Source organism: Rissa tridactyla, chromosome 8, assembly GCF_028500815.1.
Source record: "Rissa tridactyla isolate bRisTri1 chromosome 8, bRisTri1.patW.cur.20221130, whole genome shotgun sequence".
Classification (NCBI taxonomy): domain Eukaryota; kingdom Metazoa; phylum Chordata; class Aves; order Charadriiformes; family Laridae; genus Rissa; species Rissa tridactyla.
Window position 1 is genome coordinate 10,732,798 of NC_071473.1, and position 23,145 is coordinate 10,755,942.

General features: G+C 42.1%; 1 protein-coding gene and 1 long non-coding RNA gene across 4 annotated transcripts in view; one reads left to right on the plus strand and one right to left on the minus strand.

The window, feature by feature from the left end:
* Positions 1-455: 455 nt before the first annotated feature.
* LOC128913348 (uncharacterized) lies at positions 456-19,258 on the minus strand. The gene is made up of 4 exons (XR_008467919.1): positions 19,041-19,258; positions 4,863-5,003; positions 2,704-2,942; positions 456-1,314 (listed from the first exon to the last, which is right to left on the minus strand). It is a non-coding gene; the product is annotated as an uncharacterized LOC128913348 (long non-coding RNA).
* MYH11 (myosin heavy chain 11) overlaps positions 5,258-23,145 on the plus strand; it is a 61,719-nt gene continuing 43,831 nt past the window's right edge. For all 3 annotated transcript variants that reach the window (XM_054210680.1, XM_054210682.1, XM_054210683.1), the window contains exons 1-3: positions 5,258-5,371; positions 11,865-12,223; positions 16,917-17,073. In XM_054210680.1, the coding sequence (XP_054066655.1) occupies positions 11,882-12,223; positions 16,917-17,073 (499 nt within the window). In that variant the 5' untranslated portion in view covers positions 5,258-5,371; positions 11,865-11,881. The remainder of the gene's footprint in view (positions 5,372-11,864; positions 12,224-16,916; positions 17,074-23,145) is intronic.

The following is a 23,145-nucleotide window of genomic DNA, read 5'->3' on the forward strand; positions in this document are numbered from 1 at the left end:
AGTTTGTGAATTTAAGTACTCCAAGTTGTACAGACTGCAAAGTTTTTCCTTAATCTTGATTTGACCCAGTTAGCATTATAGTTGTTTTTCGGGTTTTTTTTGATAAGCGGCCTAGCCTCTACTCTAATGTCAAACTGCAGAGAGCAGTTACGGGTTGAAAGGGGAAGTCGCATTTATCCATTTGAAGCCTCAGCAGTGAGCTCATCCCCTTCGTGTGACTGGCAACGGTGCCAGCTCCCCATTTGCTGATTTATGAGTATCTCAGGACTGTTTCCAAGAGGGGAGGACGTGTTTGCTAATACACCTCAGTGAAATCCATCTTTAAATCTTTTGTAGCTTTGCATCAATTGTAATGGACCATTGGGTCAAGCAAGCAAATTTCTCTCTGTGTGCCCTCACTGCCCGCCCTGCACCACCACCACTGTCAGGTTCAACTGCTTGGCTGAAGAGCCAGCCCTGTAAAAACTACCAGCATGGGATTCTGCCTCATTAATAGGGTCTTCCCTGACACGTCAGTGCAAATATTCACAATAACTGATCTCTCTCTCAATTTCTCTGTCTAAAAACATAGTAGAAAAATGGTCTTCTAAGCCATCATTTGCCAATTACCTTAATTTTGGAAGGAGCTGAAAGTGCCTCTGCGGAAAGTCGCAAAAATGAAGTTCTGAACAATGCAGATATGATTGCTCTGGACACAGAAATCCCTGAAATTTTGGCTTTGGTTTTCCAGAGGTTAAAGTTGTGACTTTGGTTTCTCCATAAAGCAGTGGGTCAAGTTGTTATGTACTTTTAGAATCTGAATTGTCTTTTCAAGGACAAGGAAAACGGCTCTGGGAAACACAGACGCTCTAACCTTCCGTGCTATGCAAATCTTGCAGTGTAACCAAAGCCATTCTGTCTGCTTTCTGTCTTCCCACCATAGATCATACAGAAGCTGTCCAGGTGCCACAGATCTCCTTCGGAAATAGATTTTTAGTGGTAGAAATTAAACACAATTTTTGTTGTGGTGGAAGAGGGCAGAGGGAAGTTTAGCACTTGACTCTTCCCCGAGCACAGGGCTCAGCAGGCTCTCTGTCTCCACAGCCATGAAAGCAGAGGCTGTTACAAGGGTGTGCTCCACTGTGCTTCGAGGTAAAAGCATGTATCCGAAATCAGTAGAAATCCGTTTAAGACAGAGGGAATCTCAGAACTATTTTCCTCGAGGATTGCAGCTTCAGCCCTTTGCCAGGATCCTGCGCAGGGACGGTGGGTGGGAGCCGGCCCCTTCGCTCTCGATGCAACATGCATTTCATCTAATTCCCTTCCAGTACAGATCTGTAGGTTTGGAACAATCTCTTGTTTCAAAGTATAGTCATTGTACAAGCAAATTAAAATCAAATTAAAGCATATTTCCAGTGATATTTATTTGTACAACAAAGCTTTGAAATGCCTGTGAAAATATACTGGTCTAATCACATTATTAATGGTCTAGCATTTATCCTGACAGTACATGAAATATGAGAGCATCTTTCAAGATGCAGACATGGAGTGAGTCCAATGAACGTCAGGCTTCCTTGCTCGTTAGCCGATGAAGAGGAATTGCAAAGCCTGTGCAATATGGCTGCACTTCCAAAAAAAAAAAAAAAAAAAATCATCATTCCTTAAAAGTTTAAGCTAAGCGAGGTCAGTATTTAGATGAAAATAATCCGCAGTCCTAGAGTCACAGGTTCAAGGTTTTAGACATAACTGCCACCTAGGTGAGCATGCACTAAAATTATTTTCTCAAATGATTTAAGAAGCTCCGTCTAGCTTAATTACAGACTGTGACGTCTTGCATTAACTGCCCTTATTCTTTCTACTGACATTAAGAAAATAAAAAAAGAGATAAAAACACATAGAAGTTTGGAGGGTTTAAATGAACAAAATGAGTTTCTGAATAGTATTGGAGATGGAATGCTGTAACTGAGACTGTTATGGAGGGAATTACATTAGAAGAGGCTGTTCTTTGTCTAAGCATGATATCATAAGTGAAGGTGACAAGGAGCCAGTTTGGTGTGGATATCAGATCTAGAAAGCGCTTTGGAAGAACTTAACCCACAAGTTTAAAAAAAAATAAAAAAAATTCTTTTAAACCAAATTTTTGCTGTCCCCTAGGATCAGAGGAAACTATGTTTATAGACTCCACAGCATCAGTGCTTTTTCAGGGGTATTAGTTTCTGTCATGCATACAGGGATTTTTTTTCTGAGCTTTATCAACACGCTCCAAGGAGTCGGTTACGCTTTCCTTCCTGAGCGCCCTTTGTATCAAGCCAAATCTTGGTGTCAGTTGATCAGTTTTCCGGAGAGGTGATTATCATCAGGTGATTATGTTTAGGAAAAGAAACCTCAAAATATTTGTTCACACTTGGAAAGACACCCTTTCGGTAGCAGCTGGTGTCCAACTGATTCAGAACTGACCCGTGTGCTTCACACACTTCACTTGACCTGCAGCCAGCATTAATCACAAACCTTAACATTGAGCAGTTGTTGACTATTTCACCTCGTCAGACCACTCTCATGATTAATTGTTCTAGTTTGGACACAGACTGTCCCTCCTGTTCCAAGGGCAGAGCTCGACACAGATGGTTACCCACTGGTACCCCATCAGTTCCAATTACATATGTCAGCTTAGGGAAACATGGCTGATAAACTTAAGAACATTTTTAAACTAAAAAAATTGCTTACCTGACACACATTATTTAACAAACTAACATCAGCATCTGTGCTTTTCTTTTTTCTCCTCCATTGTATTCAGATTACACCATGGTAAGGCAGCTGAAAGTTGATTTTTTTCCTTCTTGAGCCCTCCGTGGGTTTTTTGTTTTGTTTTGTTTTTTCCCCCTCCTCCTTCCAAGGACAATATTTACAGTGCAAATTCAGCAAGAAGATATTTTAAGGGCAGGCTGCTCAATACTTTATTTTTTCTAGAAAAATAATTAAAACAAATAAACAAATCAGAGGGGGTTAAATAAAGCTTATTTGTTGTCACAAAGGGATTGTCCACTGGGAATCCATGGCTTCCATTTTGAGGCAACTTTGGTTTAAAAAAAAAATAAATACCACAACATTTAGGAAACTCCAACCAGGCTATTACATTAGTATATTCTTACATTAACTTTTAAGTGAAGGTTGGAAGCCATGCTTACACTTACCAGTTCCTACCCCACACGGCTCAAGAGTACAACTGTTTCAGTCCCAGCAGTAGTAATTTTTTTTTTTTTTTTTTTTTTTTTTAGGCTTTCCAGCCACATTTAATGTCACATCATATATCACCCTCCACCACTGCCTCTGGTTAAACACACCACTCGGGCAGCAAGCCTGCATGTGCACATGCAGCGGTTTGCAAACCAGCCGGAATAATTTCCACTCCTTTTTAAGCTACTATTAAAATGTGTCTGGTTTTATGAAACAGCTGCATGGGTTTAAAAGGAACTTCTTAGGAGAACTTTGATCAATGTTAAAACAATCATACTTTTCAAAGGATCCCCTTGCATTTCATTATTTTATATTAATTATATTCCTATTTAAAAGCTAAGTTTGCAACTGAGAAATGGGGGGCGGGGGGGAAACAAGAAAAAACCAAACTACCCTGTGAGGAGCTTTCTGCTAACAAGGGCAAGTTTCTTAGATTTACATCCTGGTGATCATTTCCCCTGGCTTTGCTCCAATGCAGTCACACATGTACGAGTCTGATATGACACTGCTGCCTTTCGGGTGCTGGGAGGGCTTTACAAGGCTGCACAGCAGCCCTGCACCTTGGTGGACACCGACCCTCCACCTGGAAGGACAGGCTGCAGCTGCCGGGACCATAAGACTGTGTTGGCAAATCTGGTCTTCTCCAGCTAAGGCCTGAACATGAGTCTGTACCCAATATTTCTGAAATGTTGCAGGGAAGAAACCCTGATGCTCTTTCCGTCTCTCCTGTTTACCCAAATTTGTTCACCACTGGCCAGAGCTAGAAGAAGGGGCTACAGGTCCACCACACCTGCAAGCCCTGGTACTTTGATCAAGTGACAGCAGAGGTTTTCAGCCCAGCCTCCCCTCATAGCTATTTTTTTTAGGATGCCGAGACCAATATGAGCCTCATTCATCTTCCCCAGGAGGGTTTATTTTCCAGAGAGGACAGGGCTGTTGATGTCAGGAGAAATTATTTCACCCAGGACTGTGCTCTGATCCTTTGGGTATACACCATATTTAGTCCGTTGCTGAGAGGGGGTTGTTTCGGTATTTTGTATTTGGCACGTTGATGGGAATTCCTAGAGGATCCTAGCTTTCCCTTTTTGGGATGTCTCCATCCACAGGTCCTACTGCACAAGGCTGTTGGCTACTAGCGAGGGAAGGAGGGGGGACAGACGGGGATTGAAGGTTCGGGGGGTGTGAGGGAGGTTTGATGAGGACCAGATCACTCCCTAACCCCTGCAGGTCTGGCTCCCAGCGCCCTGTCCTCCTCTCCCCCCCAGCGCACGGTGCCTGCTGCCCGTTCTTTCCACCGCATCCCGGGGACTGTTCCCCCTCAGCTATTTATCACTTCTCTTCTTCCTTTTATGGACAGAGGGAGGTATTTCTTATATATGAAAAAGTATTTACAGTGCTTTCTCAGGAACTGAGCTGTGCACCAGATCGCAAAAGAAACTTCGACAAATCTGCTGGGGAGGTGGGAAACAACCCTCTTGCTCCCCAGGGGCAAAAGGAGGCTTAAACCAGCCCCAGGCTCCAAATGTCACATAAACACATGGAGACCCAGAGCAACCTCCACCCACGCACCCCTGCTGTGTTAGGAAAACCTCTCCTCTCCCAAGCAAGCCTTGAACTCAGGGACTTATCTTAGCTCCAAGAAAACACACCGACGGTGGGTAGGAAAACCTCCTGTTCCATGTGGGACCATGTATGTTGCCCTTTTTCTAGGCAGGGGGCCACCAGGGCCGAGGATGCTGCCAAGGCAGGAAGGAGTTAAAGGTCCATTTACTTGGCCAAACAGTTTCACCCTAGGAAAAAGCAAAACATCCAACCTTGTGAGTTAGGGGCACCCATTTCAAGTTAGGGGTACCCTTTTCATGCCTTTCCGAAAGACAGAATCAGCCCGTTTCCCTAACGGGTGGCTTGGGCCAGGGGCAGTAGCCCAGGATCAGGCCCTGCTGGGAATGAGGTCCTTGGCTCAAGGCTGTCTTATTTAACCCAGGTACAGAGAGGATTTTCCAGCAGGACGTGGTTTCCAGGGCCCCTCCCCATTGACAAGATTCTCCTCCTCTATATAGGGAGGCTGCAAAGGCAGCGAGGACTTGGACTGTCCCGGCTGGTGGCTGTACAGGTTCCCGATCTCCAATTCACTCTCTGCTCCCCTAATTGGACGCCTGTGAGTACCGCAGGGGCCGGAGAGCCCGGCTGGGGATGGGGCTGGGGGCTGGCTACGCTTTGGGATGGAGCCGTTTGGCAAGCTAACTATTACGCTACTTTGCAAACACGGTGAATTAACCCGTAGGTAGTGCATATGAATTAGAAATAGACCTATCAGACACACTCAAACGGTTTATCCTGATTTGCGTATTACTGATTGGGTTCTGTTTAAAATGCATGAGAAACCATGCACATTTGAGAGCATGCACAGACATTCTAGCTTGTTCCTGAGTCACTTCTAACACTGTCATTGCTGAATCGAGCCTTAAAGAGGCTGGCTGCAGAGCACGGGTTACGCTCCGAGCCAGCGGCAGCGCAGCCCGCAAGGTGCTGTGCGCTGCCGGATGGTGGCAGGTCCCCGCTGCGATTGAGCGCCGCATGCGTGTTCAGCAAAGAAGAAACCTGGTAGCCTGAGCAGCTGATCATCTTTAATGATTTCTACTTTTTCAGTGCTAATAAAGGAACTTACTGCACTTCCCATGCTGTATAACCAAATAAAATAGTTAGCTTGACAGTTACTTGTACTTTAAACAGGGAAAATCCTTCAAAAATAGAAGAAGAAATTGAAGCATTTTTACAAAAATGCCTTAGTATTACATATGTGTGTTTTTAATGTGCTGGGAATAAAGTTTAACGGAAACTGACCTGATAATTCACCGGACTACACTAATTTAAGTAATTTCAAACGTGACATGCCTTTTTTTTTTTAAAGGGAAAATAGAGCAACAAGCTTCTAACTTTAACAAAATACTGTGAGTAAATTAAAAAGACAGTAGATGGCAGTATAGAAAGCAGCTTCGGTCCCAGAAGTTCACTGGCTTCTTTCACACACGCATCCATAGATATGTATGTGTCTATGTACACATATATAAATATTGATATGTATTTCAGAGGTGTATGTGTGTGCATAATTAAGAAGCAATATGAGACATTGAAAATATAAGGGAAACGAGAAGGCTTGTCATTATCTAAGTCTCAATAAAATCTTTTCTAAAATGCACCTGTTTTTTTAAACAAGCCCACCTTCTCTTTCACTCAAAGCTTTGCAGCTTGCAGCAAGACGCCTTGCACAGACTGACTTGCTGAACTCCCAAAGTTCACAGTTCCCTGAAGCCACTAACACGGAGGCTTGAAACTATGAACCTCCAGAGAGCAAAGAGCTCAATTAAGTAGTCACTTTAATTTAGTACATGATACTCCTCTGGCTGTATTCGCTTAGATGTAAACAATGATTTTTATTATCTCATTTGCAATTGACACTCTAGTCCCTAAAAGGTATTTGTTTTGAATTTGTTATCATTACATTTTTGTGGAACAGCTAGTATTGAGAAGAACATCGCCATATATGGTAGCATGCATAGATGTATGCAGAGGATCCCGACTCTTTATAATTCACTGAGACTTATTAGTTGCAAATCTTTTGGCTTTTCTTTTAAGTATGTTAATTTTAGAAGAAGCCAAGAGATAGAGATGACAGCTTTCCAACTTGTGCAAGGTCCAGTTAAAATATGGATTTATGAATTCTAATTGCAGAATCTGATTTACTTAACAGAATGACATTCGGAGCTATTTGAAATATTGAAAGCTGGTATTTTCCAGATAAAGGGAATCTATCCCCACATGATGCAATTTAAGTCTTTTTTCCTTCTTTTCTAATTTTTACAGTTTATAATATGGGTAATAACCTGGGCCTATTTCTTTGGAGTATTAAAAGAGCTGTCGAGTGTTTAATCATAGTTATGTAGTAACTAACATTAACAGAGATGAGAAAACCTCATAGGAGACCAAGGCACTTACAGACAATTTGATTAAAGGACATAGAGAATGTATTAAGATAAAATAAAAAGCCAAAACCAAAACAAAAACCAACCAAAAAAAAAACCCAACCCCAAACCAAAAGCCAAACCAACACCAAACAGCCCTGTGAAGTTACTGAAAGTGCTTGTTCTTAAAATACCAACTTTCCCTCTTCCATGGTTGAGCAACCATAAACTAGTAGTGATGATACCTCCATGTTCAGGTGAACACATCCATGATGAGAGTAAGCATTTGAGGGGTGGTCCTGGTGACCAGCGGGGAAGAGGTGAAAGGCCAGGAGGGATCGGTCAGCAGTGCTCCTGACAAAGCCAACTGTGCTGGGGAACCAGTTCCCAGAGATCACAAGATAGGATTCATCCCTAAATTTTCTCTTTTTTTCAAGCAATGCTTAGTTGGGTAATTCAGTTAAGTACTGGAAAAGTAGAAGATAAGCAACCTGGAAAGAACATAGTCAAGAACTACTGGAGCCCAAGAAATGCAGTTTGAGTCAAGCAGCAGGTTACTGCTACACTCTTCCATCAGAAACCACTTATGATAGCAGGACTTAGTTTCTGAAAACAATCCACATACTTGGCTATAAGTTCCTCTGTTCTGATAATTATTCCCTGTACGGCTGTGATAAGCTTTTATAATGACATGCACATCCTGCAGAGGAAGGGAAAAGCATCCTTTATCTTCTCATTAGGAGAAAAGCAGTCCCTTGAAGCTCTGACCCGGGAGGCAGTTCTGCTTGGCCAATAACCTTTTAATTAAAGTGCACTTCCTGGAGATATTTATACTTTGTCCTTGGAATAATATACTCAGGATAAACTGATTGTAAAGACAGCACTTAACTTTTGTCACTGACCTGATAAGGGAAAACGCCATGAAGATCAGCCAGATATATCTGCAGTGGGACAGCAGAAGGAGGAATAGAAAGCCGTGGACGCATGCATGCCCATGTGTACGTGCGCATTTGGGCTTTAGAGAAGTATAATATATGGATCCACTTTGGTGTAATATGGCACATTTTTAAGTCAAGAAACTTCGTATCAGTAGTATTTTTGTGGTTGCTTTTCCTCCTCCCTTTCTCAGGATAGCTCACCTCTGAGTATAAAGGTATTTATTCTTGTAGTGATTTGGGCTATCACCTACCTAAAACAATGGATGAGAACCTCTTACTACCTTTTGCACAGATATTGGTCTCCCATTTCTCTCAGCCAGCCCTACAGATGAAAGCCAGGAACTGGCTAAGGGGTAAATCTTGCCTTCTCAGGGCAGTAATGAATCTTTCTCCTTGGCCCATTTACAGCATATCAACCATATGCTGGACGAGTGCAGTTCAGTCTTGATCAGAGACAGACCAGAAGGTTTACTGCCAATTATTAATCAGAAAGCTTCAGCAGCTCATTAGTTCAGTGCATAGCACCTCACTAGGACAAACCTAGTTGAGTTTGTGGAGCCCATCTTCTACCCCATCCATTCAGAAACCTTCCTTCAATATTAATACATATCAATTAATATTAATTAATCTATTAAACTATTAATATTCCTAACTTCATAACTGCATTTCCTTTTTTGCTACAGTGGTACTTAGCTGCTAACCAAACTTTACCCTCAGATTCTAGAGAATCGGTCATGAAAAGTTCTTTTTACACAAATCCATGTTTTCTCCTCATTGTGTTTCAGCAGAGTTACGAGATCCATCTGAGACTGTCTAGTCCCTTTTTCTTGTAGGGGGCCTATTCTTACTATGTTTAAACTAGTCAAACATAGTGCTTACATCTAGAGGACAAAAACCTGTATTTCCAAGCTCTGCAGTTCATGACACCTCTTACATCTTCCAACCTCATCTTGCTTTCAAAAAGACTGTATTTAAATAACAAGGTACAGAAAGTTTTACGTGCAGGAAGGAGAACTTAGTAGAATACAGACAGACCAGCTCTCTGTTTCACACTGTAATCTGTGGAAGATGTTTTTGACTCCACACGTAACAAGGAAAGGAACTTTCCCTTCGTCCTGGGGCAAAAAAAGCAGCAAAGAACTTTAGGGTTGTCCCACTGGTGACATGCCTTGTAGCAGACCAACAGTTTTATCTTCAGTTGGGTTTTTGAGGTAGCTGGTCAGGATGATTTGGCAGTTTGATTTCCTCCACCACCACCATTTGCAGGCAGACTTAAAGTAGCAGGGCTTGACTCTGAAACTCAGCTCTACAGTTCAGTCTAATTTTCGGTGTTTCTGATAGCAATACTAAATTCCTATTGATTTGAGTGTGCTGTCTCTTGGCACTTAGCCACAGGCAGCATGACCCAACCTTTCTGATGCTTCAGGATGACCATATAGCTCTCTCTTCTGGGCCTGAGATGGACTGAAATCCTCCCACTCCATTGCCACAGCAGTTCCTCCCACGCTGCTGGGGCAGTGGGTCGGAGAACGTGCCTTGCCCATTGCTACCGCAGTGTAGGGAGACAGGCCATAGCAGGCTCCTGCTGCCCCCCTGGCTCCTGGAGCCACAGCCCTGGCAATGGGGCAGCGCTCCCTTCATCCCCCTGTTCAGCTGGCTTCACCCTGCAGCCGCCAGCTGGAAAGCTCAGCTGGAGAGAATACCATCTCCATTATTGGAACTGTGCAGCTCTACCAGCCCTCTTGGCAACGAGGGAACATTTTCTGCCTTAATCCACACAGAGGTCAAATAGTTTCCTCTTGCAGTTCTCTTCCAAGAATCCCCTGGGAGCGAGCAAAGGGCCACATCCTACAGAGCTCCCTCAGAGATCCAGCGGCGGGGAACACTGCGCACAGGCCAGTGGTGATGAACAGCCAAGCTGTTAGGGTCTCCCTCCCATTCACCCACACCACCACCCACACCGCACGTGTGTGGATGACCTGGGTGAATTTCCCTGTTGAGGTTTTCCAGGCAAGGCTGGTGGCTCTAGAATGAGGACATTTAGAGGAAAGCTGCCCTTGTTTTTAGGGTGAGAGAATTGTCGAGGGACTTTAAGAAGCCGGGGCATCTAATTTTCACTGAATTTCAGTGGGATATCATCTAACTCTCTTAGGCGCCTCTAAAATCCCAGTTTTGTTTTTAAGCTTTGTATCACCTTCTGCATGATCCATGCTTCTCTCTCAGACCCCTCATGCAGCCCGGCCTTGCAAAAAAACATTAATCTGTGGGAAGGCTTTAGGGACAAATATTTCGAAACCAACCTCTGATACTCCCAGAGCACAGGGTGTCCATTTGGCTACATACCACAGAGCTTGGTCTTTACAAGTATCATTCTGCTTATGGGTTGATTGCTGACATCTTTAGCAGTCAGTTCTCCAAACTCCCTCACGATTCATGTTTGTTTGAATGCTGTAAATATTAAATTCAGTCTCAATAAGGAAATGAAACAGGCTCTGTCTCCTGGAGATGTTTTTCTTGGGCACGCACTCTTCCCTGCTCCCCACTGTAGCTCCTCCCCAGCTCCTCTCTGCTCCACTGCATGGCAGGTTTCCTGATTAGCACCACTCTTCCTGCCCTGGAGCAAACCACAAGAAGTCCTCTGTGTACTCCTTTCCTCATTTAAAGCTGTGTGCCCCATAGGTCGGAGCAGAACACTTAGGAAAGCTCCAGCATTATCAGCAAAGCTCTTGCAGCTACATCTTAACCTCCAATGGCCAGAGCAGGAAAGAAGCTGCCTCCTCCCTCCTAAACACGGTGCAAAGCAGCCAAAACCTTCCTACTGCTCTCACCTACGGAGCAGACACATCTGGCTGCTTTATCCAAGTGCGACTGCACAATGCTGTTTTATCCATGTGCAACTGCATGACATAGATGCATCATCCTCACAGTTTGAGCATCATGGTTCAGAGTATCTAATAGCTGATGCAATTTCCAGCCTTGTTTTTATTTCTTCTCTTTCTCACGTGGTAGACGTTTACCCTTCATAAATTATTAGCTCCCACTGTCTGAACCATGGAAAGGGGATAACTCTAAATTACTGCACCAGCAGTACTGATAACAAATTTTTTTTTCCTGTTTTTTTTCTTTTGGCCTTTTCTTAATCTTATTCTTCTCCAAATTAAATAGTATTAGAGTGATTGGAAACAGTCCTTTGCAAGAAAAGTTTGTTTCTGTCCTTTCTGGAACATAGCCTGGGAACTGTTCTTCTATTAATTATTTCATTGTTGCACTGGTATTTCGGTATGCACGAAATGGTATTTGGGTGATGAGAAGCTTTTTTTATGTATCTGAATTCAATCACCTTTGTGATGGGCAAGAGATGAGGCTGCAGGAAGCTGTTCAGCTGGTAGTCTTGGTGCAGTCCTGGCAGTCTCATTGCCCAGACATTAGTTATGCCGTACTTTTCGCTCTGAGTTCCAGTACAACATGAACAAAATAAAGTAATAAGCCCAGGTTTCCTCATTTGTTTTATTGCCGTGAAGCATTTGATTTAGGCAATTTCAGACACAGTGACAAAGGAATGGGAATCTGAACACAGATGCTTTAAGGTGTCTAAGCTGGCACCCGGAACTATCTGCATGGAAATGTGAGATATGACACAGGGCCTATAGTGCTTTGGATCTACCGCATGGCGGATTTGACAGATGTGTTTTGCCTGGAATGTCTCCACATTTACCTCTCTTTAAAGCAGAATATTTTGCTTCCTCAACAGGTGTCCACTGAGTCAAAATGGCTCAAAAATCTCTGAGTGATGATGAGAAATTCCTCTTTGTGGACAAAAACTTCATTAACAACCCACTTGCCCAGGCTGACTGGTCAGCGAAGAAACTGGTTTGGATTCCATCAGAGAAACATGGATTTGAAGCAGCAAGTATCAAGGAAGAGAAAGGGGATGAGGTGACAGTTGAACTGGCAGAAAATGGGAAGAAAGTGACACTGAGCAAGGATGACATCCAGAAGATGAACCCTCCGAAGTTCTCCAAAGTGGAGGACATGGCAGAGCTGACTTGCCTCAATGAAGCTTCAGTGCTGCACAATCTAAGGGAGAGATACTTCTCAGGTTTAATTTATGTAAGTAGAATCAAACATGCACATGGCATTTCCTATTGCATGCTACCACGTCCCGTCACAAACGGGGTGGATCCAACCTACTGCCGGGGATACAGTCCTTGCACGTAACACTGCCGGGCAAATACTCACCCCTCAGTAATGGCATCACAAACTAAAACTGTATTTAGTTACTTTATTCCCGATGACTCTCCTGCTTCTTTAATAATTCCTTCTTTACTTAACTAAATTAAGACACATGAAGGTTTCTTCCCCAAAGCTTGCTAATTCTGAAAGGGTATTATTGCCTTGGAAAGCACTCTCCAATAGCTGAGCAACACCTCCGTCCCGCTGCTTTGAAATAAAATAAATCAATAGGGACTTTTTAATTACTTCAATGTAAACCTGAACAAGTTTCCAGTAACTTCCAAAAAGAACATACGGAAAAGCCAAATCATGCAGTCTTTTCTCAGGCAAAACTCCCACTGAAAGGCAGCTGACAAGTTCTGGTTTGGTGGGTGCTTGAGTAAAACCTTATGTTTGAATAAATGAATAAACCCACTGGAATTCAAGTGAGAGTACTCATATGCTCCAGTGTGTTACCGAACCAAAGTCATGCATCCACTAAAACTCCCCACACCATCCCCTGTCATCCCCCCCGCCCCTTGTTGGTCAACTTACAGAAAAGACAAACCTGGACAAATTATAGTATCCTCTATGTTCACATGAATTAGGGCCAAGATTATCCTGTCTATGCAAGTATATTAAAACAAGCATATTTTGACATTAATAACCCTGTACTCTATTGCATCAATTTAGCTGTTATCTTTGACGTTACATGGAGCATCCCTACGCTGTGCTGCAGAAAAGTAATCTACAGTTTCAATCTATGAAAGTTTTATTTGCATGAGAGACCACTGAAGAGTGAAAGGAAGTACAGGGCTTAAGTAACAATGTTTTAGAAGCAGGATTAGAGGTCTCATTACTAATATGGGGGAATCCTAAATTGGAAAGTAGGAAATGATGCAGAAAATAAGGTAGTTATATACAGTACACCAAAGAAACTATTTAATTGTTATGCACAACTTAAGAGTTATGCTCAACATCTTTCCTTCAGGAATGTACTAAAATTGGCATCATCAAGATTCCTGAAAGAAGCTAGACTTTCCATCTTTTCGGTATTTGAGTTTATTGGATTTTAAGTTTGCAGGTAAACATATGGACCTATGTGCAGCATTCATTACTAAAATGGAATTTGTCTGACAGAGTTATGCATTGTTGCAAGATCTAAAATTAATTACTGTAAGAATAATAGGATAAAATGCATGGGGTTTATTTCTTTGTTGTTGTTCTCAGCAACACTCTGCATAGATGTTGCAGGATTCCAAATATGCTTACTTTGTGGATTTTTTTTGTGGAACTTTCACTTCATACAGGAAGAGGAAATTAATTTCAAGAAGTGGATAATGCAATTAGAAACCAAAGAATTTTTCATGGAGGCAAAGATGGAAGTGTATCTGAAATAAAGTTTCCTTTCTCAAGGGACTAGATTTTAAGATGGTGGTAAATTAACAGTTATAAAGAAATTATTTTGACTTGTATTACAACAAATTATAGTATTTTCAGTAACTAACAACTGCTTAAAGTTGTCCAGCCTTACACAGTGCTACCCTACTAGATGCTCTCATACCTTTAAAAAAATAAATAATTAGGGGGCATCCAAACAGAATTTGAGGGTTTGTTCTCATCCACTTGCAAAAGTAACCGTAAACAACCATCTCCTGGCTTCACTGCGCAATGCCTACATTGGAGTCCCACACGTACAGAGAAAACGTGACCCTAACCTTTTCCCCTCCAGAGCATCACTGACACAAATGGGGATTCCCAATTCTGATAAAGAAAAAAGTCAACCTGGCTGAAAAAAATTCAAACCAAAAACCAACCAACCAACCAAAAAAAAATTAAATCATCTGCCCCTTGCATTTATATTAAATATTATTAAATAAAAAGTTTCAGTGCAGAAATTCAGAGTAACCGTACACTGGAAAAACACCTTGTCCTTTTTCTTCATCACAGATAACTAAGAAAGAAGGGCTAGAAGTCCTCATGTTTCATATTGCTCAGAACAAACAGAATCTTCCTTGCCCACACACAAATTAGACCAAAAATGATTATATAAACATCAATAAAATAGCAATGCAACTGTAGCAGATTTGAGAGTAGAATCAAGTTTCTTGTGCCTGTACTCATAGGCACTACCACTTCAGTCTTCAGCTAACAGTGCAAGATGCTTTCTTAAATACAGAAAACTGTATATGCATATTAGAACCAGAGGTGGGACTCCTGTGCAAACTGAGGCATTTACAACGAAGTTGTGTGTATTTGCACCAGTCTCTCTTAAATACCCATCGGTGGTGCCTGTCCAAGGGACACACGCAAACTCAGCACTCCTATGGACACTGTCCCTAAGATACCTCAAACCATATCTGTCTCCCTAATCTCTAAGGAGAGATATGGCCGTGGGTCCTTCTCTCTGGGCAGGCCAAGCCCCGAGGAGAATGATTTAAAGCACAGTAACTTCAAAACCACCACTTTCAACGAGCTGACTCACTTGTCTTCAAAACATCACATACCTTAACCAGTTTTCCCCAAATCCTTGCAAAGCAGATACCTAGAACTACAGTCAGTGAAACCAAGAGGTCTTGGTCAACTTTCCTGAGGCAAGAGAGGGTGTCAGTCACAGTCCAGTTAGAAATAGGGATTCCTGAACTTCTCCAGCTCAGGCTTTTGCCCTCCCTCATTAACCTGCTTTTTGTGGCTCAAAGTTAGTTCTTCAAAGGTACGTTACTGTATGCCTGGCTGTGCGGGGTCCTGCATGTGGCCCATCAGACAAATGCCTATAAGTCTCAGGGAAGGGAAGCCTAAATAATTTCGTGAACTGGGAATTTACTGTCCTATTATTTTATTTACTTGCTTGAGAATGATTAGTTGAGTGGATACAGTAAATCCATTTCCACTGAAAATAAAGGCCTTGCTATCCTTTCCTTATGGGCCCTGGTAGTCATTCTAGGATAAAACCCTGCCACTTTTCAAGTGTATGTCCCTGCAGCACTAAAGTCCAATCTGACATAATTAGCACAGCTTCATTCTGAACTCCAGCGCCAATGAAAAAACAGCACAGTAATTATCTACCTTCCACATCAAGGATTTTAGCTTGGGGATGTTGAGAGCTGGCAAAGATATTGAGCTTGATTTTCTCGTTATCTGACTTGAGACCATGGAAACGCAGTCACAACCTGTAACAGTAGGAGAGGTCCTCATCACCACCCAGAGCACCCCAGACATTCTCCTGCCCAGGCTGGAGCACCCAACCTGCTCCTCGCTGATGGAAGCTGGTAGATGCTCTCGTCGTGTTTGCTCAATACCATATAAAGCGCTCAGGCTGTGCCGAGACCGTGTTGTGGCATTTCCTATTATGGTCAGGAAAGGGAAATCCCTGTGCCCAGAGCCAAGCCTCCCAGATGCCATTTTACAGCCCTGCGCGGCGGTGCTTCCTATGGGGGAACCGAGGCAGCTTGAGCCATCCTCGGGCACAGCCCTGAGATTAAGGCACAGCAGCAGCTGCACACCACAAAGCACCCATTCACACTGCAGGGCAATAAAAAAAAAAAAATAATCCAAAACCACTTATGCCTAAATCAGAAAGAACGTAACTTCATTATTTCAGCTTTTTAAACTGGCATGGTTTTAAAACTAATAGCCATAGGCCAACTTAAATATCCCAATACCCCTGCAATAATAATCTGATAAATTTGTAATCTTTTATTTTGGGGTTTTAAATTGTTTTTTTAAAAAACCCCTTGCAAGGGGAAACTCTTGCAAATCACTTACTTTCAGTAACTATTTGTGATATATGGGTCACCACCTATTATGATATGCTATCATTCCTGCTTCCCAGTTCAATAGCTGGAGCTTGCCAAAATAAAGGACAATTTAAAAAAAAAAAAAAAAAACAAACTAGATGAACAGCTATCAGCTAGTAGCCAATGTTCTTGTTTGTTTAGGTATATATTTTTTATGTGAATACCTTAATTAAACTGTAAACAGAAACCACATTTTTCCTTAAATTTCTTACAGAAATAGTCATGTAGTGAAGATGTGACTATTCTGTTAAGACATCTATTTGGAACTCGAGTAATTTTTTGCCAAGGACCCTCCTCAATCATTATTGTTATATGGTGTACATATAATCTTTTTTTAAAAAGCCTTCTTCTAACATCAATTAAAGCATCTTACCTAGGATTTCAGTTTACAAAGTTTGACACCTGCCTGAGCAGAGGACATCCTCTGGTATGAAAATACACTTATGAAGAAATATTATGAAGTCTTACAGTTGTTACATCATCACAGATAAGGGTGATTCACCATATACTGAAAATAACTGAAGTCAAGAAGCTGTAACATCAGATCAAAGCATGCTGTTTCTACAGATTGCTAAATTCACATACTGTAGAGCAATTTGCTTATTAGAAATAATTATTTGTGCATGTGGAGACTGCACCCACACACATACATTCAGAAATCGCTGCTTCATTTGCTACAGTAGGCAGAATACAAAAGAGTGTAATTTGCTAAAAACCTGTTAGTTCAATGCAGCTGATGCCTGTGTTTCCCAGACATGATATTAATTCTCGTTTTTATTTGAATTTCCTTTCAGACTTATTCAGGTCTCTTCTGCGTGGTGATAAACCCATACAAACAGCTGCCCATTTATTCAGAGAAGATTATTGACATGTACAAAGGAAAGAAGAGGCATGAAATGCCACCCCACATCTACGCTATCGCAGACACTGCCTACAGGAGCATGCTGCAAGGTAGGCAAGTTTAATGCTGCAGTTCTTAGAAATCACTGCACAGTAACATGGGAGAAAACATCTTATAACTCCACATGTGCTCCTGCAAGAGGCGCAGCCAGAAAAGATCTGTTACGGAGGGCGACACGAGCTTTCTAGAAGATTCAGAGGAATTCTTTGGCAGGAACGGCAGTCCACAAACACTGTGACTCAAAAAGGAAAAACAATCCTTTTACCCATCTGTGTCGAGGCATGTGGGAAGGTTTCAAAGTCAAGCAAATAGTTTTGGCAAATACGGGCATGGAAAATGCTCCCTCTTCACCAGTGGAGACTATTCCAAAGTTAGCTGCTAGCATTGCTGGATCTGCCAGCGTCGCTCCTCTCTCTCTTTCTCCCTCCTAGCAAAGCAAACTCAAGTATTAAGTTTTGGGGCTACTTTCATTACAGTCTTTGGAGCCCTGAGTTGAGGTGCGCTCTGTTTTCTAACAATAAAGGTAAGGAGCAGCAATGCAAAAGCAGTCAGGCTCCTAATGGTGCAAACAAAACCTTTGAAATTCACAGTGCTCATCTCCTTCTGCGGTCACTACTGACTGACGGGGGTTTGCCCTAAGAAAAAAAATTATAATTTAGGGATTAAAAAGCTATAGGGATGAATGTATGAGGCTGCAACACCTACAGACTACAGGGATGCAGCAGGTTGCTATCTCACAGCAACCTCAGATGCTCCAGGAAATCAGGACTCTACAAAACACTTTGAAATTTAAATGCCCTCATTAGGGGCCCAATCCTGCAGAAAATCTGGCTGGTAACTATGGCTCAGCAAGGTTCACAGGCTTGACCCTAAAGATTAGGCTTCCCAGTTTGGAGTTTAAGGATTTAAGGCTTACGAGGTTTAGATCTGACTGGTAAAAACAATAAACAGCACCTTGAAATTTCAGTTTAGCACCTAGATAGATTAGTACCTGGTATTGATTACTTTGTAATATTTACATATGTATGTAGAATAGTGACTGTTTCAGAGAAACTAACCCATTCAAAACCACCGTGCACTTCATCTGGCTATGCAAATGAAATTACACAATATTTCTCCAGGGTCACAGCACATTGTAACCACAAGGACTGCAGTACTCCTGTACTTGTCCTGCTTGAAATAAAAACCTGATGGATTTAGTAGAAATTACAAGTAGTCAGTTTGGCATATCACAGTTAATTGCTATTTTCTAAACCAAGATTTAAACTAGACAAAGTCCTCCCCCACAATGAAAAAAAGATTATCGTATATGAGATAGGCTTCTGGGCATCCTAAATTACCCAACCCCAGGCAGACTGCTACTGACTGAAAACACCAACCAAAGCCCTGTCATTTTGGTACAAGCCATATGTAAGTGTATATATATACACACACACACCAATGGTGATTAATATCAAAGACATCAAAACAGGTCTTTTCCCAAAAAAAAAAAAGTCCTGAGTACTCATATATACTAACTGTAGTGCTAAAAAAAAATCCAGATAACAAAAACCTTAGAACTTATGAAGATTATTATTGTTAAACTCCTGGAGATTATTTACGTTGATTACCGAAATATAACTTAGGGTTCTGACTTTAGAATCTTACATTTTCAGGTATAGGAATGTTTGAAATATAGTTAATTCAACTCTAATCCAGAGAACTAGGTATCTGCTTTACAATATCAACCTTTTTTTTCTTCCTATGGCTTATACGACATTTCTTTTCTGGAGCTATTTCCATTTCTTTATTTGAGTGCATCCCAGAAGGCACAGCTACAGTGCAGCAGAGAAGGAGGATCAATAAAGAAACAATAGAAGACACCCTGCAAAAAGACCTTCCTTCGTACTGTAACAGCAGGATAATTAATGAAGACAGGCATATAAAATATGTTTAGGACTGAGGGGGCAGGTGCTTTTAAAATAACCTGATTCAGTAAATATCATTTTTGATGCAACCACAATTTTAAGAAACTTACTTGGCATAAGCTCATCCCACTAAGCCACAGTCACATATCTGTCTTCCAGATCATCTCTTGAACTGTGTGCTCTGCTTCCAACACTGTCCAGAGCCCTGAGCAGGCCCTGGAGTCAGAGCCATTAGCTTTCCTCAGATCCTTAAATGCAGCAAGCCTTGCAGGGGAGCTCTGCAAGAAGCTTCTGGCTCCTGCAGGTCATTAGCAGTGTTCTCATTCAGCTGTGCAGAATACTGCTACTTGTCCCTAAAAATGGGACAGAGAAAAACAACTAGGAAAGGACTACAAGCTATCTGCAGGAAAGAGACAAAACATAATACTACAGCTTATGCTGAAACAGGAGAATTGGTTTGGCCTGATAGTACATGAGTTTTCTGCTTAACACAAAACTAGGCTGGGTGCTGGGAGGAGGAGGCAGCCAAAAGTGTGTCTTCTTTCTATTCACTTTTTTGGTGCTCATAATAATTTCCTGGCCCCACCAACACTTGGGGAGGCTTTACACCTCGTTATTCACATGCCCCCTTTGCAAGGAATTCTTCTTGACAGCAGAGAGGAGAGGGAGAGCAAGTAGAAAGAGGAGGGAATAGATCGTCAGTTGAACCTTTAAGAGAATGCTCTTCCATCGCCTCCCATCCTAACCACGCTCAGCTGGCACGGCAGCTGGGGCGCGGTCCCACAAGAGCTTGCATCACAAGCCCAGGACACCCACGCTTTACTTGCTTATTTACTTGCACATGCCATTTTGGAGTCTCTCCATCTCTGAAGAGGGCCCCAGCTGGTTTTAAAGCTGTGCTTTTGTTTGTAAAAATGTACTCATATTTTGCGCATAAAACTAAACCAAACCCCAAAATAACTCCAGTTATTCAGCCAAATTATATTCACATTAGAGTGGTGAAAGTGGGTGTCAACATGATTGTGTGTATGTGCAGGCAACACGTATAGACCTAGAGAGCTTCACAGTTTTTTGTAAGCGTATTTGAAATGGAATATAAACAAAAATTCTTACTTATAAACATGGATCAAGGCACTGAATGTTTTCCTTGTAAAATTTCAGTATTGCTCCTTATCTGGGAAACTTGCATAGTTTCTTCTTGCCAAAGTAAAATATATCTTAGATTCATGAGACTGAAGAATTACGTTCTGGTACTTCATGACCAGGGCCACTTGGCCAAGAGCAATCAGCTTGTTCAGATGTCTCAGGGAACCTTTACCTTCAGTGAATCAAGCTTCAATGTCTACAGATCGCTGGTCCTATTGCAGGCTCATCATCTGGGAATCACAGCCCTTCACATTCTTGTTCTCTCTGTTGGCACAAAAATCCATCAAAAAACATGAGCTGTGCATGCTGCACACTCCTCCTCTGCTTAGAGACATACTCGGTTAATGTATTCATTAGGGATGATGTTTAAGTCCCATCAAAGTTGTTCTGGTAATAACACTTAGCCACAGTTAACAGAAATCAGATAATTGGACTTTCTTCCAAATACGCAGAAAAGCTGACACCTCGCAGGGCACAGGAATTAACAAAGATGTTGTCTGGGCAGAGATAAAATTTCCATTTGTTTCAAGTGTTTCTGAGCACCTAAAATCCTTTTACAAATCACAGTCATGCCGTTTCATGTTCAAACCAGGGTGCTGCATGTCTTGTTGAATCTACCATGTCACTGATGCAGCCTGATTGTTGCCCAGGTACAGTCACTGAGGTTCATTTCAAGCCAGCACAAGAATAAGCTTTATCCACTTTAGTTTTCTTTAATCTAAAAGACTAAGAGAATGTGGCATTCCCCAAGAGCATTTTGTGTGTGTATCTGTCTCCAGCAGCTACCCCACTGGCTGTCTTTACAGACAAGCTAGCTGACTACTACTACACTTAGAGACTGCCATCATAAAAAATCACCCTATGCTTCTGCACCCACCTCTCTCTCCTGGGTTTCGGATGAAGTAGCTCCCCATGGCACAGCTGCCATACAAGAGGCTCGACCCCCATTCCAGCTCTTGCACTGCCAGCAGCAGTCTTCATGCAGTCATGATGCAAAACTGCTCCAGGTGAAAACCATCCTTTGCTTTCTGCTGAATTAGTTTTAAGGTGGGTCACTCCCCGCCAGCGCACAGTGACTGTATGAATGCTGGACATGGCAGTGCAGGCCAGGGAAGAGGAGCTGGAAGTAAGCGGATGACTTCTTCCTGCAGCACCGCCAGCTTCCAGTGATGATGGAGCTGAGATACCAGTCCAGTACGGATGAGTAATTCTGCTGCCTTCTGCCATCTTTCCTGCATACAGCAAATAAGTGATAATACAAATGTGAAAAGTCAGGATATGTACCAGTAGTAATAGATATAAAGTTTTCATGTGAATGATTAGGCTTTTATTAAGTTCTCTGGCAATAAATCGTCATGGAGAAGATATATTACAGCTTTCTGCAGATCCAAGAAGGTTATCTATTTTCTGCACAGCCATTTTTATGCAAGCTTGAGTTAAAGATGGAAAAACAAACAACCTGGTAGTTAGTGGGAGGTATGGTAGGGGAACGCAGTTCCCAAGGTCTTAGAAAAGGAGGCTGCTGTGAAAAGCCATCTGTTTACTGTGTCCTTAGCAGGACCGTACAGAAATGTCCCCTTTAGGCAGTGTAGTTACTAACAAATGTAAAGAAGCAGTAAGCGAGTGTTGGAACAAGGTTTCAGTCTGTTTTTTTCCTTTTATGGTAAAGCTGCCAACTTGCTGCTTCATTGTGATAAACCATCTGATTTTGTTTGTGATTAAGCAGAGCTAGCTGGTCTATCAAGAACAGAGGGGCATATGATTCTTGCAAGCAATGTGGAGGTGTTTGGTGAAAAAGCTAAGCAGATTCCAGAGGAAAAAAAAAAGTCAACTGCATGTTTAGGAAAGGTGGTGGGGTTTAGAATGCAAATGCTATTAAAAATTTGAGGAGAAAACAAAAAAATGTCCAAAATATCTAATACAGACATACAGGGAGTGAATATGATAGTCTTCCAGGTAGTGTCAATTTTTGTAAAAAGGCATTAAAAAGATATTGGAATCTAGAAGACATATTTTGTTACTTTTTAAGAACCAGGAATTATGACAAAGGAGTTTTATTTGTGCAAATCATTCTAATCTGATAGATCTACCCAAAACAGGGCACAGTCCTTTCTATATAGAATAGAATATTCCAGAACAGAAATAGGAGTAATTGAACAGGACAGCCCTTGAAAGTAAATGAAACCAGTATCTGCAGCTCAAGTCATAACAGAATAGGATTACGTTTCCTGATATGTTTCATCCTTGCCTTTGCAATTTGTTAGAACTGCTGAAGGAAATGGAGTAGCATCTGGAATTCTCCCTCCACAAATGTGCACAGGACAGTTTGGCAGCATGAGGTTTTGCAGGACAGGCTGCACAGTTCAGCAATGCAGGACTGAGAGCTTTGAGACTTCGTAAGGCTGCCAAACACAAGGGAAGTTAGAAGGGGATAAATCCAATGAAAAAGAGAGAAGTTTTGAAGAATGCCATAGGGTTGTTCATGTGCAGAGGATGGGCAAATCACTTAGGTCCAATCCTGGAAGCCTTTCAGAATACAAGAAAAAGCTGAAAGCAAATAAAGAAATTTTATTTTCCTTCCAAGAACCCCAGTAGCCCTCAAGCAAGTTGCTGTCAGTCAGAGTCACAAAATTCTGCTTCACCAGAAGGCATCCTTGGAGAGCCAGCAACCACCCAGCAGTCCCTGCTCACAGTTTGAGTCCTTCCAGGACCAAAGACCCACCATTCCCTATGTTCCCTTCTTATTCCCATTTCAGCAGGATTTGTTCCCTGTACCTACATGAAGGGCTGGGCTGAGCGAGTCCAAAGAAATTCAGTAACTCAGGCTTGACTTGCACAGCCTGTTCTCCATCCCAGAGGGCACGTGGTGCAACTTCTGACCTTCCTAATCCTTCTGCTCTTACATTTCAGCAAAGCTGCCCATACACTCATGCAAACCTCTGTGGTGGGCTGGTTTACGAGATACCTTCAGGAGGGGTTTTTCACTTGCTGGGGAGCAAAAGGAGGGCAGCAATGGGCAGCAGAGAGTAGTGAGAAAATACTTGGCTTGGAGGAGACCAACTTTTTCTA